General features: G+C 38.4%; 1 protein-coding gene across 2 annotated transcripts in view; it reads left to right on the forward strand.

Annotated features, from left to right (window-relative positions):
* LOC121328794 (plexin-D1-like) overlaps nucleotides 1–26,186 on the forward strand; it is a 49,716-nt gene that overhangs the window by 12,110 nt on the left and 11,420 nt on the right. Inside the window, exons 8-24 of one of the 2 annotated variants that reach the window (XM_041273852.1) lie at nucleotides 602–698; nucleotides 1,598–1,702; nucleotides 2,571–2,660; nucleotides 4,078–4,171; nucleotides 4,516–4,673; nucleotides 6,389–6,534; nucleotides 7,173–7,272; nucleotides 9,233–9,372; nucleotides 10,498–10,677; nucleotides 11,766–11,856; nucleotides 12,544–12,810; nucleotides 15,311–15,460; nucleotides 22,662–22,776; nucleotides 23,043–23,150; nucleotides 24,263–24,375; nucleotides 24,670–24,774; nucleotides 25,173–25,303. In XM_041273852.1, coding sequence (XP_041129786.1) covers nucleotides 602–698; nucleotides 1,598–1,702; nucleotides 2,571–2,660; nucleotides 4,078–4,171; nucleotides 4,516–4,673; nucleotides 6,389–6,534; nucleotides 7,173–7,272; nucleotides 9,233–9,372; nucleotides 10,498–10,677; nucleotides 11,766–11,856; nucleotides 12,544–12,810; nucleotides 15,311–15,460; nucleotides 22,662–22,776; nucleotides 23,043–23,150; nucleotides 24,263–24,375; nucleotides 24,670–24,774; nucleotides 25,173–25,303 — 2,190 coding nt within the window. The remainder of the gene's footprint in view (nucleotides 1–601; nucleotides 699–1,597; nucleotides 1,703–2,570; nucleotides 2,661–4,077; nucleotides 4,172–4,515; nucleotides 4,674–6,388; nucleotides 6,535–7,172; nucleotides 7,273–9,232; nucleotides 9,373–10,497; nucleotides 10,678–11,765; nucleotides 11,857–12,543; nucleotides 12,811–15,310; nucleotides 15,461–22,661; nucleotides 22,777–23,042; nucleotides 23,151–24,262; nucleotides 24,376–24,669; nucleotides 24,775–25,172; nucleotides 25,304–26,186) is intronic. The other variant, XM_041273853.1, reaches the window with a different exon arrangement.

Genomic DNA, 26,186 nt, shown 5'->3' on the forward strand with positions numbered 1-26,186 from the left:
CAAAGTTGAAACGTCCTTTACAGCAAAGCAGCTGTGAATTCAATCTTTTTTTTTTAAGAGAAAGGTAGAATTTTGTTTACAATGAAAGTAAGGTAGTCCATTTGTATGGATTCGTTGGGTAGGGGTTCGTAGACAGGATGCCTAATGTTGTAGGGGCCTTGAGCGAAAAAAAGTCTGGGGACCCCTGAGCTAACAGGAACTAGGTGGGCTGAATGGCCTCTCCTTGTTCATAATTTTCTTTATGTTCTTATATAAAACTAGTTGGTTTAGCCAAGTGAGTGATGAAAAGAAAATCTTTGTACTGCAGTAAAACAGTGTGAGCATGTGAATGGTTATAACAATTATAGACAAGAATACTGTATGTTCATTTCATCCTTTAAGAGAAACCAAGGAGGCTGTTGTACTTGTACTCCTAGGGGGTGGCTTTATGAACTATTTGTCTCTGTACTTTCTATTTTTACTGGCAATTATCCACTGCTTTGACTTCACACCAAGAAGAAAATGGCAAAACTATGCAATTGTTAATCACTAGTGACTTGCACTCTGTGCAGTAGGAGATGTTCAAGTATGTTGGTAATAAACACTGTTTTTGTTGTTTCAGATGTACTAGCTGTCTGAATGCAAAGTGGAAATGTTACTGGAATGTGAAGACCTTTGCCTGTGTCTCTAGTAATTTGGACTCTAGGGATTTGCTTGAGGTAAGGCATTGTTTAATCAAGTAGAGTCATATTTCTCGAATGCTGCTTATTGACTGAAGTCAACTGAGAATAGCAAATGGATATCAACTAAGTAAGGGTTAATGGAGGGAATGTAAATGTTACAAATAACATTGTTTTATTTTGGATAACCAGATATCAAAACAACACTGGATATATGGACTACACAAACTGCTCCGCCCCTACTTTCAAAATATATTTATACCTGTGTCTATATTATGTCTTAGAAGGTTTGTTCTTTACCCCTTGCGCTCAACTCACAGCGAGTTTCTTCATAAAATCCGAAAGTCGGTGCGTTGACTTCATAACAATAAACTATATCTCCCTCACATCGGATGTGTGCACTCATCAAACAAGCAAGTTCAAATAATCATTAGCTTCTTTTAACCTCAAAAAATAAACTAATGTGAACTAATAATTATTTGAACTTGCTTGTTTGATGAGTGCGGACATCTGACGTGAGGGATCTATATTATGTCTTCACATGGCTTTGGTCGGCCCACAAACACATTTTCTGAAGAGAAAGTTTAAGACAAAGCTTAGTGTTTCAGTGACACGTGTGCTAGCTGACACTTTCTCAAACTAGGAGCTTTATTCGAAACACAGTGTGATTCACTATTTGTTTTTAAATGAGTTAAATACATGCTGGTCCCTGGTTGGAGGCACACGAATAGCCGGGCCTGTAAGAACCATGGTGTGTGTGTTTTATTGAAGAAATAAGAATGTATTCCAGACACAGCTTTGCAATAGGACTGCAATGCCTCTGACATATTTACAATCCATCATGATTTCATTAATTGTACTAATAATACTGCATAAAAGCAAAGTTTTTTTTTTAATTAAAAACACAAGTGAACTAATCTCTTTTTTCCCCCGAACAGGATTCTGCATCCTGTCCAAAACTCATACCTGCTACTCTGGATCCAATAGCAACTGGAACCACTCAAGACATCATCTTCTCACTGGCCAACACAGAGACCTTGCAGGTACTGTACAGCACAGCTCCCAACTCAACAGACCTGCACTACGCAGCAGAGTCTTTCCTAACTAACTAAAGTGTAAACTGTTCCACTGAACATCTTCATTTTTAGTTATAGATCTAGGTCCCCAAAATCAGAAAATTTGTCACCACAATATGAACATATTTTATAACTGGACAATTATTTACATCGTAATTCACCGTGCAAGCAGGACTAGCACAGGATCAGTTTCTACAGCTTCTACTGTGCTGTGGGATGGAACTCGTCATGGTTTCCTATCTTGAGTCAAAAGAGGAAGTTTCACATCTGTCAAAAACCTGTTTAAAGTTGTGCAGGCAGTAGCAAAACCCACTGTATCGTTCTCACTCCCATAATATATAACATACGGACAGGCTGGCTAGTTGAGTGTTGACACCCCCCTTTAAGTCACCCTGTCTAGTTATTTATAGGTAGAGTATCAACCTATTTATTCATCTGCATACACACAATACAATTCTGGTCATTGGTCAAATATTTACTCCATACTTTTTAAACAACTATTTATGTAATAAGAAAATGCCACATGACGCTACAAAGCTGACAGACAAGCTAGTTGCTTAGTTACTTAGTTCTAGTCTTGTAAAATGAAAGTGTTTTTCTCCTTTGCGAAAATAGGGGTAAATCACAAACTTATGCTTTGTAAAAAAAAAAAATGAAAAAATGTAATTGTTATATTTGAGGCTTATCAGATTTCCCTAAATTTACTCACAGCAAAGTGTAGTACACTATGGTGCCTGGTAGACAACATGGTAAGCACCAATAAATGTAAAAATATAGACGATTTCCTGCTACTTAAAGCTTTGGATGATAATGTAGCTTTTTTTTTTTTTGTTAGGGTACATCTTTACAATGTTGCTTTGGGAGTGATCAGTGTTCTGAAGTAAGCTGGGCTACCACAATCGCCATTGTCTGTCACAGTGTAAAAGTGAGTATATTATTCCAAAAACTGAGTTTCACATGTCCAACTGAGTCAAAATATCCGTTCCCACAAGAAATGAATTAGAATTTATCAAATTATTACTGTTGTTGTGGTTTTGTATCTGCAGCCAGATATGCTGACTAAACAGAAAGGAATCCTACCATTCTGACTAAACCTTACTCTTTATGTGTTGCATCGGCTTCCCTTTTTCCATTTCTCCTACTGTCTCCTTATCACCTGCTCAATGCATAGCGGAGATGCATGCCCCTCATACACTTCTATATACATGCAGAGAAGTAAGATTTTTAGAATTTAGTTCAGGCTGTGATTGGGTGGATGAAGGAAGGCTTTGGAACATACTCTGAAATAAAAGAAGCCGAGGAAGTGGCCGGAAGCAGAGCCAGCTGATTGGTTATTATTAACAGTGAAGGGGTGGAAACAATTCCACTCTCCTGATGAAGTAACCCAGGAAGCGTGGCCTGTGAACAGAGGTTTGTTTAACCTAGTGCATTACCAGATATCATGTTGTAATTGAGAATACATGTTTGTTAAACATGTGTTTCTTTCATAAGTGCACATTTGAGACCAATGTAAGGCATCGATGCGCATCATGGAGAAATGATCTTGTTAGCTGCAATTACTTGAAGATCTGACTCTGTTTAGATCATTTGAATACAGCCTGCGGAGTTTCCTAACTTACATCTGGACAACTTCTGGCTTCCTTTGTACAAGTTTAAACATAGATGGAAATTTAAACAAACATGCTGTGAGAAATCTGTAATACTTCCAATGTCTGTCTTCAAGCACATGGTTACTGCTGTACACATGGTTACTGTTGTTTAATATAAAGTATTTGCAAATAGCCTTTGATATTAAAATCTTTAAATATAGTCTTTTGCTAAAAGTAACAGAGAGCCGAACTCTGACAAAGTGTCACTCTTAAAGTGCTCTTTACTTAACTATAGGGTTTAGAGAAACATTTGAAATATCTGGCACTATATATGCCTCACACCCATATTGTATCAACTGGCAGGTGTGTCTATTTTTTTGACCCTGAATATATGGACTGAACTTCTCCCAACTGACTCAGAACAAAGAAAAATTGGGGGCGTCATCATTGAAGTCTTTAACATCTTAAAAGGAGTTGACATAGTTAACCCTAAGCAATACTTTAAGTGCTGAAGCCAAGACCAGAGGACAGTTGGAAATGAAGTGGAGCTAGACCTAGGACAGAGGGAAAGAGACAGTTCTTCACACAGAGAGTGGTGGGGGTATGGGATGGGTTAACTAGTCATGTTGTTGAAGCAGTATCACTTGGATCCTTTAAGACCCAACTTTTTAGCTTGCATGAGCCGCATGGCCTCTTCTCGTTTGTACATTTTCTTATGTTCGGATGGTCTAATGTAATTGTTTTTTTCTGCAGCTCTATACAACTGAAAACAGTCAGCAAATCCTGGTCAACCTGAGATTGAAAGAACACCCAGATAAATTCATTGACAGTCCAACACCAATTATAGGTTTGTATCTTTTATACAGGCAAATAACAATTTAACTGGAAGTCATCTGAAAAAAAAAGATCTGAAGTGTGCTATAAAAACCTGAAAGAGTCCTCAAGACAAAATAGATGCAGTTTCCTAGATGGAAGTCACAGTTCTCTATAAGAGATATCACCTGCCGTGTTTAACTGTTTAGCATCAGAAAATCTGTCTTCTTTTAAATGTACACAGAAAAGAGCTGCTCGGTCTATTTGCGTTTCATGGATATTTCACAGTGTTGTTTTGAACATAGACATGCTTTCCTTCCTGTGCTGCGTTGTGTGAGAGAGAGCAGAGAGTGACTTGTTGCCTCTTATGTTGTTCAGTGGAGGTGTATAACTGCATGTCGGGCAGCACAGACTGCTCTCAGTGCTGGGGAAGAGAGGACCGGGGCCACCACTGTGTCTGGTGTGAGAACAGCTGCAGGATGAGAAGCGAGTGCAAGGCAGTGCAGGAGTTCTGCTCCGCTCCAGAAATAAGAAAAGTAAGCCAGCATACACTGCAGATCAACATATTCTTTAAAACAGGAAACAGTTTCATGCTATTTCTTTACATAGTGGTTCTGAGTTCTGTTGCTCCAATATTGAGATCTGTTTATGGCATAAGAATAATGCTGAAATATGATAAGGGCTTTTTTGTAAATATATATCTATATAGATATAGGTAGGGGTATGGATATGGTTTGTGTTAAGGATAGGGCTTCAAGCTAAATTCCTGGATTCAGCACTTAGAATTTTGTCTTTGGTTTCCTCACATATGTAATCATTAACTCTTCATTTTCTCTAGTACCTTTAAATATTTCATCTGTTGAAAATATCAATAGAAAATTAACAATCATTACAAGTATTTGAAAATTACAATGTAATTATTGTGTCGTCAATTACATTTGGCCCATCTTCATGCTCTTAAAATCAAATTCCAGACACCCACCACTTTTGTGTTGAAAAGGCCCTCCTATCCTCTATCCTACATCTCAACTTCCAAAAGTTGTCGTTTGGTCATGAAGTCTGAAATAGCCACTGGATTTGATTTTTTACAAAACTTGATCAAGTCTTTCCTAACCCTCAACCTCCTGTCAAAAGACATACCCTTTAAGCCCTGGGATTAGTCTATTTGCTGTCTGAACGCTCTCAAAAGCCACAGTTCCCTTGGAAACCAGAATTCAACCCAGAATTTCTATGTGCGGTCTACAACCTCAGCATAGTCTCTCTTGATTTCTACTTTACGTTGGTTGCGCCCACTGAAGTTTGTGATATTTTGGCCCAGAAACAGGCATTTTCATTGGTTTGAAATATAAACTCCCCCATGGCAACATTGCTTTTGCTGTTGACACCTTTGTTAGCAGCAGTACCCCAAAGGGAAGTATGGTTAAAATGAAACCTAATCAGCCATGATAAACACTTCCTGTAGATAAAGCACCAATTGGAACGATATATAAACTGCAGTAACAGGCCTAGAATACATTACCCAGTACCATAGTCTGTCAGTCTTTATTATTATTATTTATTTCTTAGCAGACGCCCTTATCCAGGGCGACTTACAATTGTTACAAAATATCACAGGACAAAGTATCGCATTGTAAAATGTCACATTACAAGTTATCACATTATATAATATCACTTTGATTTCTCTCACGATTCACGTCTCTCGTTCCACCTCTGAACACACTAACCTCGATCAGCCAAAGTTGCAGGTTTATATACATGTGACTGTCTCCAGATTAGTAAAATTAATCAATCTGGAGATGGTCACATTCTGCACAAGTTTTAGCATGGATTGGGAATTTTAACTGCAAAATAATGAACAGTAAAACATTATGTTTTTACACACTAAACAATACCTCCAAATCACAATACAACAGATACAATACAAAATAACAAAATACACCCAGGGGTGGGGTGAACCCCCGTCACACATGCTTTTTCTATAAGCCAGTTGCTTATCCAATGCTCATGTTTTTGAGGATCTGGTGATTTATGGAGGAACTTGTCTTTCTACCTGCTTGTTTGACAGTCTGTACATCACACATGTACCTACAGTGGATGTAGGTCATGTTAATCTGCGTTAATCTATGTTAGGAGCTGAAACTACAAAGTTGTGCTCATGTGGCTGCTGCAGCTGGGCTATGACGCTGGTTTTTGCCCTGACCTGCTTCATACACCGGGTTTCCTGTCAGTGCCTGTGTGTGTTTATTTCCAGATTGAGCCCCTGAGTGGCCCACTGGAGGGGGGAACCCTACTCACAATACAAGGAAGGAACCTGGGCCGCAGATTCAGTGACATCACGGTCTCCATTGGAGGTGTGGGCTGCAGGCCGCTCCAAGACAGATACATTGTTTCAGAAGTGTAAGTGAATGCTGCCAGGACAGCTGGAAGTCAGATAAGCCAGCCAAAATGACCAGGATGTTTTTGTTTCCCCCCCCCCCCCCCCCCCCCCCCCCCCCCCTTCAAAATGTTTTCCATGTATTATGTGGTACTGTCCTGGGGATCGTTTAAAAAAGAAATGTGGTTGTTACTAATAGCATGGTGTCAGAAGCTTGGTTGTGGTGGTCACTGTCTACATTTTCTCTGTAAACCAGACCCTTTCATTTTAGGCCAACGCATGTTATCTCTGTTGTTGGAATAAATATAATATGTGATGAAACAGTTGAATAGGATTTTCATCTCGTGGGGGTTCTAGTTTATGTGGTTTTACTCTTAGTTTATGTACACAGTAAGTAAAGCTTGTTGCCCAGCATTTGGCCAGTGCAGTGTTAGCTGCTGGGACACAAGGCTGTGATATCATTATATTAGAACTGACACATCCTCACGAAGAAATTTAAAAGGGCAATGTTTTTTTTATTTTACTGATAAAAATGTTGTACAGTAAACATCTATACAGCTCTTTCCTCCTCTGTTTGTATAACTATACAGGATATAGGACACTACTGATATACTTGCGGATGACATGCACCGTGTTTTGTTTGCTTGTTTATTCTCTGCAGAATTGTCTGTGAGACCGAGAAAGCTCCAGCGATGTTCTCCAGCGTGGTTTCTGTGTTCGTGGGTACAGAAGGGAAGTCGAGGGAGACATTTTCTTACATGGTGAATCTTGTGGTTGTTTTTTAATGTTGTTGCATTATCTGTTATGAACTAAGTTGTACTGTATGTTACTTGTTTTGTAAGATGTTACTTAAAATGCACTTTGGGGTAAAGACCTTAATAAATCTGTCCCTTTGAGTCATTTTCATTTAGGATTGTTTCTAGATCAGGGATGGGCAAACCTTTGGTGTAATAGGGGGCCACAAAAGCCACAAAACCTTTGGTGAGCTATACATGTATTTTGGTGGACTACATAATGCATAACAGCAAAATGTGCTACAAAACAGCATGTAACTGTATTAACAGTGTAAAACCATAAGTGCCCCTAGATCAGTCATCCACATTGAAAAAGGCACTTTAGACTTGGAGTATGCTTACCATACAATAATTATGCTTGAGAAATTAAATATATTACAGAATAAATAATCTGGTAACTGTTGGCGGGCCAAATGAAATGGTCTGACGGGCCCCAAGGGACACCAAATGCCCGTCCTTGAGAATTATATACAGTCCAATAGTGCAGCTGAGTTTGTGTGTCCAGTGTGCTAGAAATCTTTAGCAAAATCATATTCTGATCAGGCAATTAATGTCTAACCTCAGCATAGGACTATCCAATACAACGATAAAACAGACCATGTTTTACATAACTAATATTCCTAAACATCCCAGACAGCTCCTAGTAGCAGGTTAACAAAGCAGAATCAACATATTTCATAAAACGATTGGTTGGAGTCCATGTTGTGAAACTCCATACCCAAACCTCCAAAAGTTATTCCTCTTCAGGAAACATCTGCCACAATAAAGGGAAGCAGTGCATGAACTACTACTCAGACAATAGATTGGTAACGAGTCTGTGCTTTTCCATGCACAGACTGGCTTTGACTGTCTGCAGCAGCTCAGACTGCCAGGGGCTCCCCAGTGTTGACCAGGGTAATTCATTCCAGAGTACTTGTTTTTTAATCTTGTACCTTGCTGCTGCAGAAGCCAGCAGCCTTTTTTATTTGCAAATGACAGCGAAAAGCTATGTGAAGGTTTTTGCAGTTGTGTTTTGTTCAACATTGCTAAACAATTCCACAACCTTTGTTAAGGGGGGGTCGCCAACTATCTGAGCAAACAGGCCAATACTTATCTATTGGTAAAGAGTTTTCCCTCTAATGTGGCCTTAATGTCCTTCAGCAGGTAAGCTACAGTCCTACAGTCATATACAGACCCATCAGTTGCCTGATCAGTTCATGATAGATCTAGCAGGAACCTGTTTCATTAAATTGCTGTTAACTAACAAATCCTGCAATTTAGTTATAAAAATATAAGATCTGATGCACATGGGCACATGTGTGAACCTTGGATCCACAGAGTGAAATCCCAAGGATTCCAATCCCAAAAGGCACATTTCAGCGCCTACGTGGACGATGTGGTGTTTGAGATTCAGTATAGCACTCACTGCCATTTCTGCACATTTGATTATACAGTGATGAATACCCAATTACTGGATCTGTGAAAGAGGCTAAAAATCAGATAACTACAGGAGTTTTTCTGTTTTCATACTGCGTAATGAAACTCAACTATCTCTTTGAGTTTCACTGTTCACAGGGCTGAATAACCAATCCAGGCAAGTCACTTCATAAGTGTGTTATGATTGTACCGACCTGATTCTCCTATTCACAGTCTGCCGTTTTCACTTATTTCTTTGAATATTTGGTTTTAATTTCTCAATTTTTTAAATAGATATCAAATATCGTTAAAACAAAATAAAAAAATAAATATATCAAGAGTCATTGGATATTTGAGTTTTGTCTGGTTTAGATTATTTGGATGTCAAATCAAATATCAAATGGACAGAAGGAATGTAGGTGTTGAAGATTGTGTTAAAATACAGACAAAATATACTACATTCGTGAAGGTATTCTAGATACTTAACTGGTTTGAAATGCATGCTGGTATTAATCTGCAGCCTGTCCTTTAGAACCCAGAGGTGACTTCCATTGAGCCAAACTTTGGTCCCAAAGCTGGAGGAACAAAAGTGATCATCAGTGGCAAGAACCTGGATGTGGGATCAAAGATACGAGTACTGGTCAACGGGACGAAAGAGTGTACAAATCTGCTGTAAGTACCAGCCTGCCATCTGAGTAAAAACAGCGAAAAAGAAAGCCAGCCTCAGTGATGAAACATAGGTAGCCTTCAGTGAGATTAAAAACATAGACATACAATAAAGGGGTGGCAAACTAGTTGCTAACCTATTACCACCTTCAACAGGTCCACCTTTTTGAGTTTAAGATCTTTTTTTAATGTGTTTTATACTTCAGGAGTGCTGCTATTTCTAATATAATATGAAGGGAATGCTTCCTGGTATTAAGTAATGTCTTCTGCTGAATGGCCTAGCAGCAGACCATGTGACTTAAGGTACAGGAAGTGATTAGGTTCCAGGAAATAATTACCAGGAAGCAATAGTACATATTAATCTTTTAACTGGAAAAAAATCGTTGTCTCGAATCAAAGTAAAAAGCAAAGATAGGACCAATGGTAAAGTTGCACAAATGGCATACACACATAAACATTGCATCTCACATATAGTTACTATGCATTAAAAATGCAGTACGTTTCTTATTAACTAATCATCCAATGCAGATCATACTGTTCATGTGATAGGGTAGCTCCAGCACGGAGAGAGACTCAGAACACAGAAGCTGCAGGTTTAAGTGCTAATGCACACTTTATTTACAAATACAAACACTAAACAAACAAAACACATTAACAAAACAAACGGCACAAGGATCAAAACAAAAGGTCTACACAAAAACTCACGGACATAACACAGCACCGTACCGCACACAACACCACACCACCACCACCAATCATCACTCATTCAATTTACAGCCAGATCCCCAACTGTTTCTCCCCAAACACACACACACACACACACACACACCTTATACTAGCAAGGATTTTGCCCTGCCACAGTTCCCCAATAAGCAAGTGAGATTTAAAAAGGACCAGCGATGGTAATAATATCAATTTATTTTCATAATGTTTTTGTTTGCTACCAAATATGTATTAGTTGGTTATTTTGTAACCAACTTGGTAAGTTTGAAAAATCATCATATTATATAACTCAAAATCATTGTGTTATATAACTCAAAAATATATTATTCAAACTCCACATGGAACAAAGCCAGACTCTAACTGAGATCTGTACTTATTCTAATGCAGATTACTTTTTTCCTCCTGCAGACGCACACAGGACACAATTAAGTGCACCATGCCAGCAGCGCTGCTCCCCAAGACAGAAAGCGTGCAAGTGTGCGTCCAGTTTGAGAGCAACCCCTGTCCCAGCAGCAGCAACAGCACCATGTATACGTACATGGAAAATCCAGTCATATCTGAGATCAGTCCGAAAACAAGCCATACCAGGTAAGAGTGTTTGCAAGCAGAATCTTCATATTACAGTGATTGTAGCTAACAAAAGCATGCCATAGCTCTTACAGGTTGTGCATCATTCCCTGTATAAGTCTCAAATGCCCAGGTTTGAAGGAAACACATATTATGGTAAACTTTAATTTTTAATTTAAAACTTGATATCTGGTACTACACAAGGTTAAAGAAATCTCTGTTTGCAAGCCATGCTTTCAGGTTGTGTTGCACTTCATTGGTTGTGAGGATGAAATTGTTCCCACCCCTTTAATGGCTTCTTCCTGACATTAACCAACCAGTTGCTTTCTGCATTGACTGACTGACTTTCAGCCAGTAACATGCTTTGACCCAGGAGACACTGCCTAGGTGAAATGACCCAGGAAGTGCAAACAGATAATAAGGCATAGAAACTGAGAACTTCCTTTAACCAGAATATTATCTTTTAGAATGGAAATACATGTGTTTCTTTCAAAACTGCACACTTCAGACCTATTAAGCTAAATTAACTGTGAAACAGGTAAAGTTTGTAACAGGTTTGTGAAATTATTTTGTTAGTTAAAATTATTTTAATTTGGGGTCAGTGTGGTGTTATGGCTTTATGCAGACTTTCATGTGGGCCAAAGTAAGAATACAATTAGATTAATTCCATACCCTCACCACTTTCTGTGTAAACAAGTGTCCTTTTCTCTGTCCTAAGTTTATCGAAACTTAATTTTCAACTGTGTCCTCCGGTCCTGATTTCTGTGCTGTGCTTAAAGTATTTTTTGAGGTTAACTGTCAACCCCTTTTAAGATTTGAAAGACTTGAATCATGTCCCCCATAATTCTTTGTTCTAGGCTGAATAGATTCTGTTCTGCCAGCCTGCGTTCGTAGCTCAGTCCTTTAAACCCTGGGATTAGTCTGGCTGCCCTTCATTGGACTCTCTCTAGGGCTTCATTGTCCCTTTTGTACTGTGATGACCAGAACTGGACACAGTACTCAAAGTGCAGTCAATGTGGGGGAATCTTGTGCTCTGTAGGTGACTATAGAGAACTCCAGTCTCCAGTTCTTCCAATTCACTGTTTTACATGTTGTATTGTCTTTTTTAGTGGAGGAAGGATACTCACTTTGAAGGGGCAGGAGTTCAATCTGATCCAGAACATCTCCATGGTGGTTTTAAGGATCGGGAAAGAACCAGCAGTAAGTGCTCGCCACACTAACAGTGGGTCACAATCTCAACTGCATTAGTGAATGTGTAAATGTCTGCTAGTCACACTAGGATCCAAGTTCAACCAAGGCAACATTTTTAACATATAGTCCATGTTAAAATCAATACACTTTAATACTTTCTGCTCCCCTTCATAACAGCAGGCGTCCAAACTGAAGAATCTAATAAAGCATCATTTTTTCTTTCTCTTTATGATTCTTTTTCTTTATGATGCTGTTAGATGTTTTGCTTGCTGGTTGACAGTGAATTTTGTATTGAAACCTTTACAAACCAATGAGAGAAAGAGCAGAACCATTCTATCAGAGAGATAATTTAAAGTTCTTTTCTACATTCCAAGAGCGTAAAGTAGTAACACTGACTTATTAATCACTGAAACTGGCACTTCTGTGGTGCTTCAGAAGATAAAGTTAAATTTAAATTCTACAAAATGCTTTCAATCATTGGCTTGCATTCGCAGCAAAGACAGTGTCTGGAATATGTTATAATGTCATTTCTATAATAACCACTGTACTGAGTATGGTTTTCTCCTGTGCTTAAGTTTTTGGGCATTCCTTGTAAAATATTGAATTTAGATGACATATTTAAGATAACTTTTCGCATTTTCCATGCTGTTGAGTAAAGTAGCGGTTTGTTAATCATATTCTGCTCTTCCTTTTCAGATCTGTGCAGTTCAGAGTCCCACCGTTATCACATGCCCCTCCCCAGCAGCCTCTAACAGTACTGAGGAGCAGCCAGTGAAGTTTTACATCAACGGGGTCTTGTACACGGGAGACGGCTCGGCCGTCCACAGCCTGCCAGACTACGATGACGATTCACACACTGGCAGCTTCTACATGCATTACTGCGAGGACCCGCACTTCTACATCGCCAATAAGGAGAAGTGGATCAAGCACCATCACGGGGAACCCCTGACTCTGGTCATCATGGTGAGGTTTTCTTACTATCCAGCATCTTCCAAGTCACTAGCTCTTTGTTTGAAGATACACAGAAGATGACATAGATACATAGAAGAGGACCCAACACCCACCTCATCTACAGGTGCTGGGGAATCCCTATGACTAGAATTCTGAGATTCTGTTCTGTGTCAGGGAATTATCCTGCCCACACAACTCCCTTTCAAAACTGCAATGAATCTCAACATGACTTGGTATTTGGTCTGTTGTATGTACTAATAACTAAAGGAAGAGATTACTGAACCTTGCATTCATGCTAAATTCTGTTAACTAATTATTTAAAGCAACTATCCAACACACATTTTAGTCTCTATCGTTGTCTTTAGTGGATTCTGGTAACCCTGGCTGTACAAGAAGTTTGACCCCTGTTTGATAAGGTATTGCTAATGGGTTCTCAAAGCAATTGTAATATGCTGCTGTTTTTTTGATCAGCGATGTAGTATTTGCTAACTATTATATATTGTTTTAATGAGACACAATATCCTGGTATATCACAGAGAATATTAATTTCTGACTCACCTAGTAAAGTCTGTGTGCAGGATCATACACCGCCACACAGTCAGGGAGCATAGCTTCTCTTCCTGGCTGGGAGAACGATCTTCATAGTGATTCCACAGGAAGTGCCATCATGGGTCCCCCATGGCAAATCAGCAGTGACTGTTTCTCCTCCCCACTTTACAGAGCACCCTACTGACCAGGATTCTAAAGATGTATTATTATTACAAACATGTTAAATCTTAGACTTCTGATTGCTGTAAATACAGAAAGAAGTAAACATTACTGTGCAGATAACTTACTTTATAACTGTTTTGAAAGCATAGAAAGAAAAAAATGATTGATTGGTCAGTATATTACAGCAACAGAATCACTTGCTGTGTTAATCGTGCCACAAGAGATGTGAACACAATTAAAACTGACAGTGCAGGTACCACTAAAAAGACCACAATACTCTATATGGAGTATAAGCTGACCTCAGTTATTTTCTTATTCTGTGTCTGTTTAAAAAATAGACACAGTCTTCACTTTAGTTTAGCTTGTGGTAAAACTTGTGGTGAAATTCCATGTTAGCAGAAATGCTTACATAGAGATATTCAATTTGTCCTGTACATGTTTTCATCCTAACACAGTCTGAGACAGTGTAGAACCAGTATTGCCTGGCTGAGTTGAAAGGGATGTGTTTTTGTAAAAAATAAAAAAGCTTTGAGGAAATGTTCAGTAACAAAGGCAGAGTGCTTATGTATCCTGGAATGGAACAGAGCCAGGAGCTAAACTAGTAAACAGGGGAAGCTGCAGGATAAACATCTGAAGTGCTCCACATGCTAAGGTTAGCACATTTCTCTTGGATCACACCTGGTTTACACTGACCAACTGAACAGTTAGCTAGATCTATGATGTGGTATTGGAGTTATAAAATGTGTGCTCTTCAGTTTACCCATGATTTAATAATACTTCACACTTTCCAGCAATTGTGTTTCTACAGTATGTGGTGACTTGTGTTAAATATGATAAAAATTGCTTCATGTGTCATTTAAATTGCATGTGTGCATTTCCTTTCATTGTGATGGTGTTTGCAATGATTCTGAGTTGTTCTTGAGTTCTGTTGCCTCAATATTGAATTATTGTAATTTTACGCAATCAGTCTTTACCTGGACTTGAACTTGCGTGGGCTTGTCTGGAGAATCCTAAGTGCTGGGATTGAACATTCTTCCTCATTCCATTCAAATCACGTGACACTGTGACCTTTCTGCTAAAAAAGAGGCTGGCACTTAGGATTCTCCAGGTGAGTGCAAAGCCATGCAAAGGCAGATTTACAGAAAAAATTATAACAATGACTCTGTATTGAAGCAACAGAATTGGCAAATGCTTAAAATAATAAGGTAAATATTAAAAAATAATATAAAATGACATTGAAAGAAGATAAGGCTGCAGGGTATGTTGGGGCAGCATCACGAGCTCAGTATATAATAACCATGTTGCCAGTCAGAGAACTGGTTTGTGTACAAACCAATCTTCTAGAATGGCTTGAGTGACCAGATTGCAAGCAGTGATGTTGTTCGGTCCTGGCACTGTTGGGGAAGATCCTTTTATAAAACTACTTTGTTACAGTTACAAATTACCTGAACAAAACAACTAATTACTGTTGCAAATGATTACTTTTCAGGCACAGTTTACATTTGACAGATATATTTTTGTTTTGGTTTGATCAGGCTTCAGCTCAAAATATTATTTTAAGATCCAACTATCAAACCCACTAGTTCTCTCCTCTGACACAATTTTCTGGCGAAATGATATGAAGCCTGTTGAAGCGCTTTTCGGATTTCCATGTTATGCATTACCTGTCTGAAAAGCAAACCATTACAGTTACAAGTTACTGAAAGAGGTAATCAGATTACAGTAATGCATTACATGTAATGCATTACTCCCCAACACTGGTGCTGGAATATTGATATGCTTATTATTTCTACTTCACCAGAAAGCAAAAAACTGTTTGGATCTAAGACCAGAGGAATACAGAGTGATGATTGGCTCCATCCCCTGTGAGATCAGCTTCAACAATGAGAAGGTCTTCCACTGCACCATCAACGGATCCCTGAGCTCCACCGAGAGGCAGCTTCCTGTCATAGTGAGTGCAGGCAGGGGGGTTACTGTGTCAATGCAGCATGGTGACCCAGCAGACTGCAGGCAGTGGTGTTACTGTGTCAGTGCAGCATGGTGACCCAGCAGACTGCAGGCAGTGGTGTTACTGTGTCAGTGCAGCATGGTGATCCAGCAGACTACAAGCAGTGGTGTTACTGTGTCAGTGCATCATGGTGACCCAGCAGACTGCAGGCAGTGGTGTTACTGTGGTCAGTGACCCAGCAGACTGCAAGCAGTGGTGATACTGTGTCAGTGCAGCATGGTGACCAGGCAGTGGTGTTACTGTGTCAGTGCAGCATGGTGATCCAGCAGACTGCAGGTAGTGGTGTTACTGTGTCAATGCAGCATGATGACCCAGCAGACTGCAGGCAGTGATGTTACTGTGTCAGTGCAGCATGGTGACCCAGCAGACTGCAGGCAGTGGTGTTACTGTGTCAGTGCAGCATGGTGACCCAGCAGACTGCAGATATTCTGAAGGGGTGTTTGCTAGTAGGAAGTAACAAGCATTTTGTTTGATATTTGTTAATATTATTAGTTGTGTTATTATGTGCATAAGGGAATATAAGATGTTGTTGTTTACTATGCTTTTTAAAATTATTTTTGGAAAGATTTAGGAGCTGTTTATTATTATTATTATTATTATTATTATTATTATTATTATTATTATTATTATTATTATTATTATTTATTTCTTAGCAGACGCCCTTATCCAGGGCGACTTACAGTTGTATACAAAAAATACAAGCTTATAAGTTGCCATAACTTGCAGCCCCATCCTCCTTTTCATAAAATAAAAATAAAACAATTTTACACATAGATTCTAACTCTGAGATAAACTCTAAGAAGTGTCTACACTTGTACACTGAACTTGACATAGTCTCTTCTTACTGTATATACTGTACCTCCGAATTTATGTTTGATTAAGCTTGATAGGGGAAAATTGCTAACAGAGAATATGAGACACGTTACAAGATACAATTGAGCAGCTCCAGTCTGAGTTAGCAGTTTTTCCATGTGAAAATCAACAGGGTGTTCAATTATATTTACATGAAGAAGGAAGTAACTACAATTCTGACTTTTTATTAACAAATACAATATATTTAATGGGACACACTGTGTTAATAGCAATGCTCCAGAGAGGCACCCTTAGCACTCTCAGTCTGTTGTTCAAAGACGCCACAACCTGCATCAAGATGAAACAGCTAAGGTTAAGAGAAGTCATCTAGCACAATGTGAGCAGTGCAACAGCACGGGTTGTAAAATAGCTTGTTGAAATATCTACTGTAACACTTTTTTCAGTCCCTAAGTTGTATAAATATTGTTATGTAGCAAAGTCATACTGAACCATTACTAACAGGGTGGATTTCTGACCCAGAAGTGTTCCTGCTCTGAGTAGTGTCTGTCCAGCGTTTTTCATCAAGGACCCCCTTTTCACAAACAAAAGAAAAAGAAACAGAAGCATGGTTTCCTGGTCACAAGCAGTCAGACTGCATGGAAAGCATTGATTGTGATCGCCTTGTTGCAGACTGATTAAAGGAAAGGACTGGGCTGTGTTACTGTGACTTGTGAAGTAACGCTAACGATATCTAACGCTAGCATTTCACTTGCATACAAAATACTGGGAATTAATAGATCAACCGTTGTTTTTTTTATCTTACATAGCTAGTAAAAGGGCCAGATTTTTAAACCACAAAAACAGCCTCCGCTGTATAGGTAATTTCTACAAAAAAGAGTTGCAAAAGCCAATATGTGATATACAAAAGGAGATACAATAAGGACTAACTGACCCATCCAACTCGCTTACCAACCCAAACTTGGCAGATTTCAAACACTGAGCAGTTCTGTAACTGACATTGCTAAGGGGGTCGGGGGGCAGTTTTCTCTTGTTTATCTTGGCTTGAGTCACTGATGTAACTTAAGATACTGAACGTTAAACAGTACACACGCTTCATTGAAATACAACCCTCCCTCCTGATTTGCTCCTGACCACATTATTCAACACATATTTCTGGTTTTGATGGCTACCCAGCTACCCAGCAAGTAGGTTGATTAAAAAATATTTTTCACTGACCCTGGACTTCTACAAGGAAATGGAATTTGAATGGACTGGTTTTTCAGCTCTTCAGAGCATTCCCGTGCCGCCTGCTAAAACAAATAAAATAAATAAATATATCTATGCGATGTGTTAAAAAATATAAGGCAGAGGATCATCGTATACTCCTCCTCTCTGGATGAGGCTGGGAGTGGCTGGTGGTTGGGGAGGTGGTGGTAATTCGAAAGCATGACAAGACTGAGTTTGTAAAATAGGTTTATAGATCTTATAGGTTAATGGGAACTTGCCAGTAATAGGTTTGTAGAGTAACCAATGACTATACCAGGCACTTGTACTGTGGATTTCCTGCCTAAAAACTTAGCAAGTTTTATATTCTTGAAATGCTTGCTTTTAACAGGCCTGACCTGCTGAGAACTTGGAAAATTACCAATGCTGACCATTGCAAAAACAGTGCTGACCATTGGAGGAGTTTAACAGCACTAATTAGTGTGCCCTGCTTTACTTTCATTTTTCTGTCAGTCTGCTGTTTAACATCCTTGGTAAAAAGCTCTCTTGGGAAAAGTTATAGCTGGAATGTGTGTGTGTGTGTGTCTTTGGCCTCTGTGATACTCCAGGGATATTCCTTCCCACACTGCCAATATCCATAGTACAGGAACTTATTTTTTTTTAGCCTGTATCTTGTATTCATTTCCAGTTATGCTTGTGGTGTAGTGTTATGACAGCATGGTCACCATGACTGATCACAGAAAATGTCAAGTTGGGTCTTAAAGGATCCCAGTGATTCTGCCTCAACAACATGACTAGTTAGCCCATTCAACACCCTCACCACCCTTCTAAAGAAGCGTCTCCTTCCCCCTGTTCTAATTGCACTTCATTTCTGGTCATGGTTTCTGTGCCATGCTTAAAGTTTTGGTCAGGGTTATATTTGTAAGTCTTCAGTCATGTCCACCCTGATTTTTCTTTGCTCTTGGATAAAGAAGACAGGGAATAGTAGAGTGCAGGATGTAGCAGTTTTATTTGTGTTGTTATCTTCTGATGTTTAAAGTTGCTTTTTGTTATTAAGTTAACTTAAATACAATTGCCAACATATTTAATATGAGTAGTTTAGTTCATGTTTGTCTGTAGAATTATGTTAAAGACACCTGATGTATTCAGATGGTGGCAGTATTTGAAGTCAGGCAGTGTTTAGAGCTATTGACACACTCCAGTAATTGCATTTGGAATTTTACACAGACAGTAAAATTCTCCCATAGTAGAATGGAATTCTTATAGTAATACCTAACCCTTTAAGGACGGGGATGGTGTTAACACAATCATACTGAAGTGGGCACGATCATACTGAATACGACCGTGATCGTGTAAACACAATAAAAAAACAAGTGGATATAAGAAAATACTATTTCATGAACTAAATGTATCAGGTACGTTTTTTTTTCCTTATTACTTATAATAATGGAATGAATAACAATTATTTTATTTATAAATATTTATTTTGAGAGTAGTATCCATTATTGCTTATAAAGACCCTGAGAATAAACTTGTACTATTATGCCCTGAAACAATGTCTTGTAATTTGCCCAAACATCAATATTTTTCAACAAAACTTTCAGGAAGTATTGTAAGATCCCTCAGGTCATAGAATAATGTATTTTTATACTTGTATCTCTAAGCAGAATTCATACTAAAAAATAGATAACTTTAAAATAAATAAATAAATAAATACATCTAAATATTGTGTTGAAAATAGTGACATTTTGATGGTTTCTGAAGTACTTTAAAAAGTGTTTTGAAAAAAAAGGACACCATTTCCAAGATGCTACTGTGAAATGTGAAAAAATAGATTTTTTTGTGAAGGAAGATAGGAAGAGAGTCAACTACAGCCAAAACATCCCTGTTTCTGGCTGAAAAATGCTTGGTCCTGAAAGGGTTAAAGAAACATATACAATTGTATAGCAAGGAGTCCCCGAGTGACTCATCTGGTAAAAGCACAGCCTCGTCAGTCATACAGTTAGGGGAGTTCAAAGGAGCAACTTGGCTGTGCAAAGTTCTTTGTCTTCACTGGGGATTCCAGAAGAAGGCAAACAAGAAGTGGACATCTGCAGGGCTGGCCTTTGTCCTCCAGTGGTTAGCAACTCGCTGACATCCACTGCATAGCTCCTGGGTGTAAAGAGGCTGTTGGCTTGGTCATGGGATCGGTGGACGTCCACCGACCTTCAGTTCACCTGAGCTGTGTGGGGAATCACTGCAGTGAGGGAGGCTAATTAGACATCTAAATTGGGGAGAAAATAGGGTTAGGGTTAGATAATGCTTGGCAAATGTGACTGAAGCACTGGGAATGAACAAATACAGGGATGCTATCCAATTAAAAAAAAAAAAAAAAAAGAGACAGCTGACTCTTTCAAATGGAATCCGCTGAGGATATCGAGCACACCTGTGGCTCTAGTTTGCAAATCGGCAAGTCAGCTGAGCAGATAAAAGATAATAGAATATTGAACAAGATTCCCGCAGCTCTCTCTGAGAAAAAACAGTCACGCTTTAGAGAAAGTCAAATCCAAACTGAACAAAAGAGATTGTCAAAGCTGTGACCAGAGCAGTGATCACGGTGGTGAAGCCATTCAATACAAAGAATGGAACGAGCGGGGAGTGCAATACCTGAACCATAACTGAAAAGAACTCACCAGAGCAGAGTGGAGAAAGAAAGTGAGCAGCAGAACAATCATAGACTGGAAACAAAGGGGTTTGTACAGAAAGGGTTCATAAAGAATGAAGGGGTGATAGGAGGAGTAGAGGAAGCTGGGATAGACAGGACAGAGCCTTTTTTAAGATCAGGTATTTAACAAGACAGAACTTGTGTGTCAGAAGAACATTATATGATTAAAGCAGTGGATATTTGTCCAAAGCCACAAAAATCTATCAAGGCAGTTTTTCTAAGAGTGCTTGTGTTATTCTGCTATTCGACAGATTTCTCCCTGTCTTCCGCAGATAAAACTTTAAATCTGCAGGTGTTTGTTTTGGTATTGACATGCTCATGTACTGGAGGCGGAATATGCTTTTAAAATTGAGGTTAGCAGTTTTATCATCAACCTTATTATTCACATGCAATCTTATTATACACGGGTCTTGCACCACGACGTGTATAATAAGACTGTAAAACACTGATGTGTATAGGAATATTATCATCCCCCCATGTATAATAATAATAATAATAATAATAATAATAATAATAATAAATAATAATAATAATAATAATAATAATAATAATAATAATGCAATGTATTCTTGACCTAGAGAGAATTTTGCATTCATAATGTGCTTACAATTTTGATACCATTAAAACATCACACAATAGAGGTTTCTCACAAGTCCTCTTTCTGGAGAATTTACTTTGACATGATATAAAAATATGAGTACTGACAAAAATGTATGTTCTACATTAAAAACTCATCCATTCAAAACTTCAAAAAGACTAGGTTATCCAAACTATGTACTTCAAATCATCAAGCCTCAATGCTAAAATGAATTATAAATCACTTCCCTGTTGGAACATATAGTAGAATGTAAATCTCACACTGAGAATCTCAATGACAAAGTTTTCTAAACATAGAAAACACCACTTGTTGTATATAACAGATTAAATATGTTTTTCATCTGTTGTTTGTTGAGATTGTGTTTCCTCTTGCACTGTTTGTAAGACAGACCCGACACAAGAAAGTATGCAAGAAATACACTTTCAATTTGATTAGAGGAAGCCACCAAACTCTTATAAACATACATAAGAAAAAGAGTTTGTGTACTTTTTTTCTGGCTTGGTAACTTCTGGGTCAGGTTGGAGTAAAGAGATTTAAGGAAGTAGTCCTTAATCGTAATTTAAAAAGAGTGTGAAGTAGACAAATGTTTCAACAGTGGTTTTTATGATAAATTAGCCAGTTTAGTTTTAGGCCCTTGATTTAGTGCATAAAAGCATTGATATTGGCTTTCATGTTTTTTACAGTTTCATGTAAATGAAATATGCATTTAGTGTTTGTTATCTTTAGTTGACTTTACTGGAGTCAAGTCAGTGACCGCTGTAGTTTATGTTAATCGACTGGAATGTTGTTTATTTAAGAAAATCAGTCCACCATCTTTTTCTTTTCAGTTAGGTGGCTGGAATTATTTCACACAGCAGAATACTGTAGGAAGCCAAACCTTATTTATACTGCCACACCCTGCTCTGGGGAATGCCGCAAGGACAAAAACACCTACTAATATTGCATAGCATAGAACAAACACATTGTTTGACATTTGCTGTGTCCCATGTTGTCTGTATCTCAGCGTTATATTTTTAAACATATTGCCAACTCAATTGAATTGTTTGGTCATAAACCTTGGGCAATACATTTCTCAACATTTACTCTGGGGAGCGTTCCCCAGGAGAAAATAAATAATCTTCCTGGAATCGCAGTGAGTGTATTCAGATCACGCTCCCTCCTGCAACAATGCTGCTTTTCTGCTCCCACAATACACCACTCATTTCAATCGGAACAGCAGCACTGCTGCAGGAGTGATATTTGGTAAAAAATGTATCTTTCTTCCGGTGAACATTCTCAAAAAGTTGAAAAAAGTAATTCCGTACTTATACCTATAAAATATAAAAACAATCGGAAATACGGATACATTTAGCTTCTATATGTATTCAAATGAATATTAATTAAATACCATGTGAAGCATTTAATCCTCCCTTCTGTTTCTTCTAGTCATAGGATGATTGAAATGTTTACTTATTATTATCATTATTATTTATTTATTTGTAGACACCCTTAATCCAGGGCGACTTACAGCTGTTACAAAATATCACATTACACAATATCACATTGCAAAATATTACATTATAGATAGGTGCAGTTTTATAAAGTACAGTAAACTCTGTAGAAAATAAGATCAAATTCAAATAAGAGCAAAATAAAGAATATAATAAATAATTACATGTAAGCGTGAATTTGACTAAGAGCCGTTAAACGTATTGATTTGCCTTTATTCATATTATGCCGTTTATCCATTAACCAAATCTATGTCTATCCTTAGCTTCTTGCAATCCACCCAGCAGTAGAATGATAGTAGCTTTTTCTTTAAAGGAACATTCTCTTGTGTTGTTTAGGTGCAGGTTGGGAATTTCAAAGAGGAGATCGCCAGGGTGCACCTGGGAGGCAACGAGATGGCTATCATTGTGTCCATAGTCGTATGCAGCATATTACTACTGGTCTGTACAGTGGGTAAGTGAACAATATCCTGAGACCATGATAAGACTTTGGCTAACTGGGTGCTCCTTGGACTACCTCTCTGTAGTATATGTCATAAACTTGTCTCAAATGGAGGTACCTTTCTGCATCTCAGATGTTTGATATGGTTCTGATTTCTGTGGAGGACACTGACCCTTGGTTCAAACAGTATGCAACTGGAATATCTCCAGTGCTTGAAAAAATGCAACTTCAATTGTAGGATTACTGAAATCCCAAGTTATTCCTTTGTTATTTCTTAGCTTTGGGGGTCTTTTGTACTAAAAGTCGCAGAGCAGAACGATACTGGCAGAAGACCTTACTTCAAATGGAAGAGATGGAATCTCAGATTCGTGACGAAATCCGCAAAGGTAAGAACTCTTGAGATTAAGCACAGGTTCCAAAATGTTTTGCATCATTGTCTGTGTATGTCATGGCGTTCTGGTGACTTTTTAACCCCCCCTGTGGACTAAATATATCTCATATAATCATGTCTATCCTCCACATACATCTGGTAGCCCTGGTAACCATGAATCTGTCCCTCTGCAACACTCTGACCGTAGACACATGCTGTGACTCATGTTATCTATATTGCAGCATGATATTTTTACTAATAATATTAAAATATTATTAATATTTTAACTCTGTTGAATTTTTTAATTAGTCATGAATCAAATGGGCAATACATTTCTCAGCATTTACTCTAGGCAGCATTTGCCAGGAGAAAATAAATGAGCTTCCTAGGATTACAATCCAGATCACGCTCCCTCCTGCAAAAAGTTGAAAAAAGTAATTATGTAGTTGGTTTACTTATGATATGTGAATAAAAATATCAAAACAATAGGGAATATGAGCAACACGGATATTTCAGTAAGAAATATCACACAGAACTTGGGGTAGTCCTTACTTACACTAGGGGCTAAATGTTTCAGGGGAACAGTTGACGAGATTCTGTAAGTTCTATTGAGGCAAGTGGGTGATTTAAACTTCTCAGTCCCCAGGATGTGGTAACTGAAACAGAAATGATACAAAATAAATCTTAGCAACCAGAAGAATACATGAATAAAGATAACTGCTATTTCATACCCATACCAAGTTGCTCTTTACGTGAAACACTAAAAAGAAAAGCTTCCTTTTCATGCCATCACTGTTTCAACGGAAGGCATTGCTTTGTCTAGAACAGTTTTTTAAAGATGCGGGGGAGTAATACATTTCAAAACTTGTGGAGCACAGGATGTGCTGCTGCAGCTTGTGATCAGATTTGTCAGGTTTTACCAACACATTTAAAGCACCAACTTAAATAGTGGTTAAGTTTCTTTCCATATTAAAAGTACTGGTGAATGTATTTTCCCTCAAGCAAAATAAATGCTTTATTGACTTGTTGCACAAATGCATTTATCTGGCTAGCACATTAGAATTGTTTGTGTGTACTGTAAATACGTATGCATTTCAGTGTAATATATTGTTTCTGACTGGACTGTAGGTTTTGCAGAGCTGCAGACTGACATGACAGACCTCACCAAAGAGCTGAACAGCAGTCAGGGCATTCCGTTCTTGGAGTACAAGCACTTTGTTACACGCACTTTCTTTCCCAAGGTGGGTATTACATTTAGAAAAGAGACTGAAGAGAAAATGTAACAATGCTGGGCATGTAATCAAAAACTGTACTCCCCAAACGGCGTGGAAAACTAAAGTCAGACACTTCTGAAGACTTGATGTCAGCTGTTTTAAATCAAAGTTATATGTTTGAAAAATGGTAACACTTTACATTGTGTCTGTAATTGCTGTGTATTTACATGTTTACACAGAGTTACAATGTTATTGTGCATAGTTGCAATGTTCTGAATGTGAAAACTCTGTGTGTGTGTGTGTGTGTGTTGTGCCCCTTAGCAGTGCTCTGACTACGAGAAAAGCGTTGTGCAACCCATCTACCAAAACCACCCTCAGGCTTCTGTGACCCCAAAGGAAACCCACCCGCTCCTGCAGGACTGGAAGGTAGGCTGCTGCACAAACATAGACAGAGGACTCATCAGGGTTTAAAATAGAATCACAAAGAGCACCTGCATAGTGCATTGTTTAATTCTACAGGCATGGGTCGGAGCTGTTAAACTGAAGGATATGCACGTGTGTCCTGATTCAGAGTGTTAAAATAGTTTGCATATTTGTGTTTGGCTGCAGGAAAAAAGCTAACATTACCTGGAACTCAATTCTAGGCAGTGTACTATTTTACTATAACTTGCCCCATGAGTTGGGTACAGACCCTCTGGAATGGTGTTGCTTTGGGAGGAGCCAGGAACCAATGTCTGGGGCTTGTTATTGTACAAATACGAAAAATGTGTCATTCATTAGTTTTCCATTGGTCTGTGTAAAAAAAAACATTTTCACTGTTCTAGTCTTCTAGCCCAGTCAAACCCAACATGGAGGAAGGAATTGCCTTGTTCTCCACACTGCTCAACAACAAGCACTTTCTCGTCACCTTTGTCCATGCACTAGAACAGCAGAAGGATTTTGCTGTAAGAGACAGGTAACTCAATATGACATTTCTGAACAGTGGTGAATTGAGTGATCAGGAGTGCTGAGGAGTAACACATTACATGTAAGACGTTACTGTAATCTGATTACATTTTTCAGTAGCTTGTCACTGGAATGTTTTTTTTTTTTTTTTTTTTCAGACAGGTAACAAAATGTGGAAATGTGAACAAATAATGTAGTCACATATAATTACATTTAGAAAAAAAAAAGGTCTACAGCTAATGCATAATGTGGAAGTCAGAAAGAACTTTAACTGTGCAGATCAAGTCTTACACATAGTAATGGGTGATTCCATTCAATAAACCAAGCGTGGGGGTGGGTCCAGCGACTGGAAAAGAGTACACGAAAAATAAGACTGAGCACAGACAAGACACAGTCCTGAGTCACAACAGGAGTTGGCCACCCCTGAGAAGTAACTATTTGTAACTGTAACCAGTTGCATGTTTTAATGTAATAAGTTACTGTAACTGATAACTGTAACACATTAGGTTTTAATAGTAACTTCCCCAGCACTGGTGGTAATGTATATGTTAAGTTAATGCAGGTCCATAACATGTACTTTATACACCTGTAAAAGAAGTAAGTGGGCGTTGGTTACATTTTGAATGTCTGCCTTCATAACACTGCACTGGTAAATCAGTTGCTACCTATTTTTGTATTAAACCTACAGCTGATGTAGAAAATTATTAAAATGATAGGGAAAGCAATACTTGACACCTGTGTTGGCAAACTGGATTTGAGAATTTAAAGGACGAAAAACCCTCTTTATGTCGACACTGTACAAACGAGAGGAAGCCATTTGACCCATCTACTGTAGGCTCTTTCTGGTTCCTAGTAGCGGATTGATTTCAAAACATTATCTAGTTGGGTCTTAA

Source organism: Polyodon spathula, chromosome 16, assembly GCF_017654505.1.
Source record: "Polyodon spathula isolate WHYD16114869_AA chromosome 16, ASM1765450v1, whole genome shotgun sequence".
In the NCBI taxonomy this organism is placed as follows: Eukaryota; Metazoa; Chordata; class Actinopteri; order Acipenseriformes; family Polyodontidae; genus Polyodon; species Polyodon spathula.